Source organism: Pinus tabuliformis, chromosome 1_1 (genome assembly GCF_031772625.1).
Source record: "Pinus tabuliformis cultivar Carrire ecotype Pingquan chromosome 1_1, CPIR1, whole genome shotgun sequence".
In the NCBI taxonomy this organism is placed as follows: Eukaryota; Viridiplantae; Streptophyta; class Pinopsida; order Pinales; family Pinaceae; genus Pinus; species Pinus tabuliformis.
The window spans coordinates 812,292,071-812,302,284 of NC_142297.1; the positions used below are offsets into that span (position 1 = coordinate 812,292,071).

At 34.4% G+C, this 10,214-nt stretch overlaps 2 protein-coding genes across 2 annotated transcripts; both read right to left on the reverse strand.

The window, feature by feature from the left end:
* Positions 1-441: 441 nt before the first annotated feature.
* Positions 442-801, reverse strand: LOC149216533 (uncharacterized). The gene has a single exon (XM_089389987.1). The coding sequence runs from the start codon at positions 799-801 to the stop codon at positions 442-444; it is 360 nt and encodes a 119-aa protein (XP_089246113.1).
* Positions 802-914: 113 nt separating this feature from the next.
* Positions 915-2,206, reverse strand: LOC149216534 (uncharacterized). The gene is made up of 2 exons (XM_089391228.1): positions 1,683-2,206; positions 915-1,276 (listed from the first exon to the last, which is right to left on the reverse strand). Exons 1-2 carry the CDS (start codon positions 1,708-1,710, stop codon positions 930-932), a joined length of 375 nt encoding a protein of 124 aa, XP_089247354.1. The 5' UTR covers positions 1,711-2,206; the 3' UTR covers positions 915-929.
* Between the last annotated feature and the right edge of the window lie 8,008 nt (positions 2,207-10,214).

Genomic DNA, 10,214 nt, shown 5'->3' on the forward strand with positions numbered 1-10,214 from the left:
TACGTAAATGAAAAATATTATATATATTAAAATATAGAAAGTTAACGTATATTAAACGCAAAAATTATATCACGAAATGTGACAAATTTAACACTGCTTAAACCATATTGAATGAATATGCCAAACCATACTCGCGCAAACATTTTAATGAATATGCATACCGATGTTGTATAGCCATATTTTATGGAGTATTTGAGTACCACCACCGTCTTTTCACAATAGAATTCAACTCCATTGAAATATCATACAAATACAAATGACAATGCTTATAAATATTACTTTTCTTACTAACCCAGGCTAATGGTATGTCAGGGACAGATCATTTAGTATCAGCTTCTAATTACATAATATGTTATTTTAATTTTATAAACCAACGGCTAAGCCGCCATTTATTAATGAGTAGTTGCGATGTAGCATTTTGTCCACTAATTTGGCTCAGGATCAATTTGCATACTTAGCCTTGTAATCACTCCAAAGCTCATCCACAGACTTGCCAGTGATATCGTTGAAGAATCCCAGGTCCCATCCATCGCGCAGTTTCGAATTCATCTTTTGAACGAAACCGGAAGTAACGGTGTCACAGTACTGGAGAAAGTAGGCAGTGACGTAGCTGTCGTCCCACTTGTTACCGCCTCCGGGCTGAGGCCATGTAGAGGAGGCAAAGCCCGCCGTGAGGCAAACATAATCCGCAATGCCTTCGATCAACCCTGACGGCGCGTTGCCGTTCCACTGCCAGGAGTGGGTCACCTCGTGGTACAGAACGCCTGTGATCTCCGTCTTTACATTTATTACGCCCGACATGCGCCGGAGATAGGCAGATATAACACGCGCCCGGATGACTATAAGGAAAAAAAAAAAAAAAAACGGGCGTGTTACAAGGGGCTATCTCCGGAGCATGTCAGGCGCAATAAATTTTCTATATTGTTGGATTAAGGAATCGCCGTCTTTACATTGCCCTCAAAACTGGCAACGTACTCCACTCTCAAGTGGATTTGGTCGTTGCTCTTATAGGTGATGATTCCGCTGTCGCTGATGCTTTCTACAAACAGAGCGATCGTCTGCACGTTCTTCCTATCGGCCGACGATTGCTCGGCGAAGGTCTGCCAGTTGAATTGGGTGGCGTCGTCCATTATCTGCAAGGCGTTGGTCCTTCCTATCTCGTTGTCGAATCTCTTCCCGCCATCGCTACTCTCGACTGAATTGGTGACCACGTAGTCGACCGCGTGGGTGCCTCCCACGGCCAGTGCCACAACAAGTAGAGCAACACATTTTGCCGCTGCCATACCCAGCGAGAACAACATTCCGCCAAATCAAATCCTGAATGAATAAAGTTGGGGAGAGTACTTGATTTCTATGTAGAAGGGATGGAGGAGAGGAGGTTTATATAGAGCTAAGGAAGGAAGGGTGTTACACCAAAGCATACATAACACACAGTGGATTTATACTCAGAGATTTAGATGGCAATAGCAAGATGACAATAGCATAGAATAATTCACAGAGATAGACAAATGCAGAAACAACAAGATTACTTAGTCAGAAACAGCAAAATAGATAAAACAATCACTGCATAACATAAATAATTACCCAGAGGAATATATATAAGAAAATAACCAGCAACAACCATAAACACAGAAACACAAATGTTTATCAGGGAAAACCTTAAATTTAGGAAAAAACCCAACCTAATAAAATCTCATTAGCATTGACCATTTTCTTCACTTTCCTCTTCCCAAGCAAGCAATGGCAGAGTAGACCTGGGAGACTCGTTAGCGGCCATTCTGTATGTATGATATACAACACTGCTCTTTCCTGTGAGCTCTTGATCACTTGTCATGTCACAGATATATCCCTGTGGCCAAACTGGCCTGGTCCATGAAGAATGCCCATTGCCCACACTGGCATGAACTGAGATGGAGAATACCATAGGCCTGAAACAGCTTAATACCCTCTCCACCAGTGCTTCAAGGTCACAATCCTTGGGATTGTAGCCCATTGCCTCAAAACTTGCATAACTGAAACCATCCTCAGGCGTTACATGAATAGTGGAAATAGCTGCTCCTTCAAGAGCATTCATGGAATACCCACATGGATCAAACTGAAAGTCACAAATCTTAGACTCAGGAAGAATATCGCTTATTCCAGAATTAAGTGTAATCTCCATGTCTGCAATACATACAGAATGGCCACTAACGAGTATCCGAGGTCTACTCTGCCATTGCTTGTTTGGGAAGAGGAAAGTGAAGAAAACGGGCAATGCTAATGGAATATTATTAGGTTGGGTTTTTTCTCAAATTTAGGGTTTTTCCAAATATACATTTGTGTTTATGATTGTTGTTAGTTATTTTCATATATATTCTTCTCAATAATTATTTATATTATGCCGTAAATTTCTTAACAAAAAGAGCGTCTTTGAACTTTCAAACGACTCACTGCAATTTGCAATGCAACGCGTGATGCGATGGGGGTCAATATTCAGCGTTGTGCACGCAAACGCAAGTGCAGTAGAAGACGAAGCACTGACTTTGATTTCGTACACAGAGGTTTCTGGATAAATTTTTGACATTTTTCTTTAATAAAAGAAGGTAATTTATGTCATTAATCGTGAGCCAAAACAACGAATCCCATTATTGACATTGGTTTGTTAGGATGTGTGAAGTCTATAATCTAGATAGACTGAATTGTAATGAATTCCATACAAACAAACTAATGAAGATGACTTTGAATATAAAGTCGTTGTTTCAAGTCTATAATCTAATCTAGATACACTTATCTAGATTGTAATGGAAGTCCATACAAACAAACTAATGAAGATGACTTTGAATATAAAGTCGTTGTGTGGATGATGTTAAGTTAATTAGGTTAAACTTGGAGTTTAATACGAATTTATTGTTTATCCATTGCACCATTAGAAATGGTAATATGGAAGTGTCTCTCTGGAAGGAAAATATTCTATAATTGAAATTATATTTATTGTATGTGTTTTAACTTTTTATTAGATATGATTTTTTTTTTTATTTAGTTGAAAATTTTCATATTAATTATCAAGAGTATGAAATTATCTATTAATTACTACACATTTTAAATCACAAAAATAATTTTTCCTTTCTTATTTGTGGAGAGGATTACAACACCTCCATATCTATTACCACAAGTATCATATCACAAAGATAAATTTCTATATATATATATATATATATATTTCTTTTCTCTTACAAAATTAAATTATTTTTATGTTAAAAGGTAAACTTTTCTTTTCAAATGCAAATTTCAAAATTCTTCCTTCCTTTTATACAATTAATCCATTTCCATAGTAATCTATCACAAATATCATTTTCTTCTTTATACATTTGAATTATTTCCATAATAATCATCACATAAATAAACTTTTCATTTTTATTTATGTATAGAAAATTAAACCATTTCCATGTTAATCATCACAAATATCATACTACAAAAATAAACCTTTTATTTTTTCTAATATCATATCACAAATCACATTAATAAACCTCAAAAAATTCTTTTAAAATGAAATTACTCATTATTTACTTTTTATTAATAATTTAAAACACATAAAAAAATAATAATATCAATTTTTTTTGTTTAAATGTTATTTAGAAACAAAATTCAATTTCATTATACACCATCATAAATTTGTTATCATAAAATTTAATATTAAAAATATTTTTAACAATTTTCATTATTTAAATTATATATTAATTATAAATCAAAATTAATTATTTAAATTTTTTTCTAATTTATAATAATTTATATCATTCAAATTATATTATATATTAATTATAAATCTAATATATATATATATATATATATATATATATTTAAGTTTATATATTTATATTTGGAGAATTTATATCTTAATTTACTCAGTTTTTTAGGTTTAAAATATAAAATGGTTTTAAAATGATTTAGTTTATTAGTTACTATTTATTTACTTATGATTTTTTCACTATGGGAATTAGTGACTCTTTGGAGTGAGCACTAGATATATCAAACACTTGTAACTTATCAAGGGATGGGATGTCCATGACACATAGAAGTTGCATCTTATACTTGAGAGCATGTATGGGATGTCCAAGACACATAGAAGTTGCGTCTTATACTTAAGCACATGTACTCTTCTCTTCTTATAACAATGGACTAACATGTCACTTGTGAGAATTAGAACACTTCCATATCAATCACCACAAATATCATATCACAAAAATATAAATCTCTTTTCATTTTCTTTTATCTTCTCTTACAAGATTAAACCATTTCTATGTCAATCATCACAAAAGTAAATCTTTCCTTTCAAATGTAATTTTCTCACATTTTAATTCCTTCTTTTATACAATTGAACCATTTACATAATAATCATTACAAAGATAACTTTAATTCTTTCTTTTATACAATTAATCTATTTCTATAATAGCCATCACAAAAATAATTTGTTCATTATTTCTATATAAAAAATCAAACCGCTTTCATATTGATCACCTAAAATATCATTGTCATATCCCTCACGTAACTCATGGTAAAATAAATAAAAGAAAATTACAAATCAGTTATGAGGAGTTAATAGGTAGTTTCGGAACTGGTTCTTAGTATCCGGAACTGATTCTTGGAAGGGGAGACAATCTCTGAACATGGGTGTTGAGCAAGACCCAGAGTTTAAGAGACCGAACATCGAGTTTCTGTGCGGTGTATCATTGTTTTTTTTTATCATTGAGAGATTAGAATCCGCGATGGAGATTTCGCGCATCGTGATAAGCTTAGTGGTGGGATTCCTGGGGCTGCTTGCGGCTGTGTTGGGCGTCGTTGCAGAGGTCAAGCGTGACAAGGGAATACATGTTAGCAGAGTTGGGTTTGTTACCCTTGTGTGCCATGCCGATTTCTGCAACATGGACGCATCTTGGAGGTTGCTTTCCTCTACTAACATCCTCGGAAACGCGGCGGGCACCTCCTTGAGGTTCGATGAGACTTTGGTTGAGGTTTTTCCGGCTTCATCCTTCCACGGGTCACATGAGGTTTTACCGGATGGGTGAAAATCAAGATCAAGAAGAGACCTGCATGGTTCTTCCTCTGCAAAACCGGTAAGTTCTCATGCGCCTTTGACTTTGAAATGAACCGCTGGTACAAGATTTCCAGCCCTTCAATCCCTCAGATGTCTATTATTACTGCAGCAGGCAGCGTTTTATGTTTGGAAAATCTCGTTACAGAGTGCATACTTCAGGTATGTGCTCTATGCATGTTATCTGCATGTTAGCAAAACTAAGATAAACTGTTACAAAATGACTGCTCACGCATGTTTAAAATGAATGCCTAATCCATGGTATCATTTCTTATTGATTTTGCCGAGGACTGGATTGTTTTATTATATATTCTACCCACATTTTACGGTGGTCCAAGTCAAAACTAGAATCACAAAGGTTGATGTTTACGTGAAGGCTAATTCAATAATCCAGCCAAAGGAAATGTAAACAAACCATTACAAAGCACATGTTTACGGGATTTTTAGTTGCTAGTATTGAATGGTTTGGGTTAAGGATTATTTTTGAACTAAAGAATACGCAGATGACAGAAGTAATGAGAGAAGTGATGAAATGAAGACTTTATGTATGAGTAGGAACGATTTCTTGATTTTGGTGCATAAGAGGCTAGATTCACCTTTTTATGGTTTCTTGATGTTTATCCATAAATATAGGGTATCTTTAATAGTTTCTTGAAAAATAACTATGTGAAGGAACGCATGTGCCAAGGCGCAGAAACAATAGTTTATTACCTGTATTTAAACATAACTAATGGGTTATATGTTTCAAAGGGAAGCATGGACTTGTAAAACTAATGGTTAGATCTCTTAGAGAGAAATATGCATTAGTGTGAATAAGCTTTGTGACAAGTAGAACAAGAATTTACTTGACAGATGTACTGGTTAGCTAGTATGTCATGCTTGCTCATGCACATGAGTAGAGATTAAAAGATCTCTTTAGATGTTGATTATTGTTGGAATAATATTGTAACTAATCTTGTACCCAAGATTGTTATTATGACATGCTTGCTCACGCACATGAGTAGATATTAAAAGATCTCTTTAGATGTTGATTATTGTTGGAATAATATTGTAACTAATCTTGTTGCCAAGATTGTTATTATTACATGCTTGCTCATGCACATGAGTAGATATTAAAAGATCTCTTTAGAGGTTGATTATTGTTTGAATAATATTGTAACTAATCTTGTTGCCAAGCTTGTTGACAACTACATTGACAGGAAAACGATGGCAGATGATGGTGCCAAAGGAAAGTGATGTTTAACATTATGGCAGGAAAAGGATTATTGGTTCATGCGGATGAGTTCGAGTTGCAAGAACATACATTGTTAGAACAATCATGCCACAAGGATTATTGTATGTGGCGGTATGTAAGTGAAAGATTTACATGGAAATTGTATTAGCTTTTAGCTAGTTATGTGATAACTTAACAATAACTTATTGTAATGATTTTATAACAATGGTTAAGGGATGGAATCCCTTATAAGCCATTGAGTGAGGGGTGAAATCCCTCACGAGCGTTTAATAATAAGATTAAACGTTTGCTGGTTTTCACCCTACGGGGTTTCCAGGGTATATCCGTGTTCAAATGGTGTGATTGATGTGATTGCCTTATGTGTCCGTTGATAATGATGGGTCCTTAATGATGATGGTTCTTTATTTGATGTGACAACCATAATGTCTTAGTACATGATTATCTAACATGGTTAAGGATATCAAGAAATGGATGCATGGATTCATGAGACAGTTTATGTTATTACAGTGATGGTTAAAGGTTATGCAATGGTTATGAAACTTACTATCTTGGATGGCAATTTACTTGATGTACTAATGAATAGTTTATCTACGGTTAATGATGATTTGTGGAGTTGTGAATTGATTAATTACCTGTGGTAATTGTATAAAAACTTCTAACTCCCTACTTTTACATGTGAGGTTATCGGGGTATGTGACAAGTGGTATCAAAGCTAAAGGTTGCAGCACTGGCGCCTTTGGGAATTGGTAAGCGGAAAGGAGATTGAGGTACGCCATCAGTAGGCATTAACTCAGGTACGAGTTTAATCATTCACATATTCATTTATGTAGTACACTACTTTTGGCATGATAGGTGTGATTCATGTTTATAACTGCTTTAAGTAGTAAGTAATAAGTTGTTGCATAACTACGTTCATAACGTTAGATTCCTGATGAGGATAAAAGACAATGAAACTTTTGTCACACCTAAGAACAATATTGAGTACTCATTACATTCATGAACAATATTGAACACTCATTGAGGGAAGTGACAATCAACTACCAACTTTTGATTTGCAAATATGGCAATAACAATGATTCATTTATTAAACAAAATTGAAGTTACAATGAACAAAACTTAATGAGTCAATGCATGAATATAAATTAGGGAACATCCTTGAATAGGATGAAAAATTGTTTTAAAAAGGACATTAGAAGAACCCCTTTAGATATTGAAAACATGCAATGAGTCAAGCAGCGAGACTTGATTGTCATAACTAACTTTTGATTCAGTCTTGTCATGGATGCATGAAGACGATTGGTAGTTGAGATTGGTTAGTGTTGTATGACTAACCCATAGAACTTATATGCATTAATTCAATTGGACTAATATTGTTACAATTCGTAAACAAGTGAAGGTTGATTGATGTCACATGCATGGAATGTGTGTATGAAGATTTTTACTCTCTCTGTGCTATAGTCCAATTGTTCATGAGAAGAGTTCTTAATTTTATTCACCATGAGAATGCATGATGAATAGTATATGCTTATGTCTTAATAGATTTAATGATGATTACCCTCTAATTAAGTGAAATCCATTAGCATGGTATGTGTTTATCATTACTTGTTGAGAGATACAAACCATTGGAGCCTCGATTTAATGATGGTTGAATTTATCTCTACTATGGGAATGATGGATTTCTTATGCATGTTGCATTCCAGGGTGAAGTTAATTGTAGAGGCATGTTCAGTGGGTAACATTTCTAGGACCCATTCATGGTATGATTACATGTGATAATTATTCATAAATAGACTACCTGTGTTAATACAGTTGTCAGTAAACTCTAGTTACCTTCCCCAACTATAGATGCTTCCAAAGGAAATGGAAGCAAGGAGAAGGAAGAGGACCGTGCTGTAGGGACAGACGGAGATAGGAAAAAGAAATCGCTAAGTCTGGTGGTGACCAGATAGCGCAAGCTTTGAGTGTCAGAATCTTGCAGAAGACGCTAAGTCTGGGGTTGACTAGATAGCGCTCGATGTGCATATGAGCATTCCTTTGACCATGCTTAAGGAGTTGGAAATGATAACTTTAGTGTGTTGATGTTAATGATTTTCGTAATGTCTCCTTGAACTCGTTATTCTGAAATGGTCACATAGTAGAGTTATGATAGTTGTTGCATCTAGCATCAAGTGGTAGCTCTGGTGCATGTGTGACACTTAGGAGATTATGCTTCTAAATGCATAAGAAGAGTAATTGCTCCTGGTAAGGGTGGGTTAATTTGTTAGTTATGCATGTTGATCCAAGGATAAGATAAGTATCTTGCTCACTTTCTTGAAGAACACGTATGAATGTTTTATATGATTTCTTAGTAGAGAAAGTATTTGAATGCATGCAATAAAAGAATGGTTCTTTTATAGATTTTCTTGGTAAAGGAAATGTGTTAAGGCATGCAGTTAAAGATTGATTATTTTGTATGTTGTCTTGGTAAAGAAAATAGGTAGTTCCTATTAGAAAGACTCCACGTGAGTCTTGTGTGTGAAATGCTTGTCTCTTGTCTATAAAATCCTTGCTAAATATAGCCAAAGTATCTTCTTGAGAAAAGAGGATGAGGCATATAAATGTCCTGAGGACATAGCATGGAAGATGGCCAAGTTTTCTTGAATTAAAATATGTATCTTTATTTGATAAAAGATAGCTAAGGATGTGCTTCTAGGCACATAGATATTCATTTCTAACTTTCTTTGAAGAAAGAGTGTATTATATATACACTTAAATATAGTCTCATCCTAAGAGTATGCATACTTCATGTATGAAGATGAAGGATTTTGTGAGAGTTTTCTTGAAAATAAAAATAGAGGTTCTTTCCCTTAAAGACACATTAGAATAGTGTTCATGCAAGAAACAAAATCCTTACTTGTTTCATGAAAAGAACTATGTGCATTGAAGTAAAAATAATTGTGTAGGAGAAAACACATGTTGCATGCACATAAGGGTGGTATGAGTCTGTGTGTACTCAGAGAAAGTGGTCATGTTAGCTTTCTTGGAAATAATAATCTCTTGGAGAGATTGTCTTGTTGGATGAGTTGTGTTGATTGCTTGATTTTGATGCATAAAGGATAAGTAAACCTTGTTTTTTGTATCTTGATTTTTATGCCTAAAGATAGATATCTTTAATAATTTCTTGAAAGGGAATCTTGAGAAACCCTCACATCGGAAGATAGAGAAATGAGGATTAAAATGACTTCCTTTAAGAAAGAGGTATGTGGTTTGTTGTATGAAATGATGGTAGCCTTCTAGTGAAGGGAATGGGTGTTGCATACATTAAAGAAGGGCTTATATGAAAGCAATGGTATGCACAAAGGGTAGTCATTATGATATAGAGTTATGATCTTTGTATGTTAGAGAGATTATGTTTAATTACATTAACAATGCATGACCCAAGCTAGCCATAGTAAACGTAAGATAATACTCCATTAATGATGATTTGAATTGGAACAAAAGACTATGGCAAAATTGGGAACGCTGACAGTATTAACTCAACTGTTGTTGACATTTATACATTAATGAGTATTTGCATATGCTCTTATGCATGACAATATTGTATGCATGCACATTCTTGGGAATTGAATACGTGTTAACTGATGCATATTTATAACTAACGTTGTTAATGGGATTAAGCAGTGGTAGCTTAATGGAAACAGGAAAACTCATCACATAAATTGCTGCAATGTGAAATGCAATCATAAATGAGAAAGAATGATGTTATATGATATGCATGAATTATGTTATTTGGGAATTTGCATGCATACAACATGTATGATAGATATGGTTCCCATCAATCTGGATGTTGTGGACCCATGTTGAGGGTTAAGTGTAAATGCATGGTATACATGCATGTTTGTTGTGCTAATGATAATGTTCATATGGTTCATT

What these genes read in the sequence shown, in the direction of transcription:
- LOC149216533 (XM_089389987.1), bottom strand. Translation starts at nt 801, where the DNA reads ATGTCGGGCGTAATAAATGTAAAGACGGAGATCACAGGCGTTCTGTAC.
- LOC149216534 (XM_089391228.1), bottom strand. Translation starts at nt 1,710, where the DNA reads ATGGTCAATGCTAATGAGATTTTATTAG. An exon ending in TGCTAATGAGATTTTATTAG is followed by an intron (nt 1,277 to 1,682) that starts GTTGGGTTTTTT and finishes TGGGTATGGCAG; the next exon opens with CGGCAAAATGTGTTGCTCTA.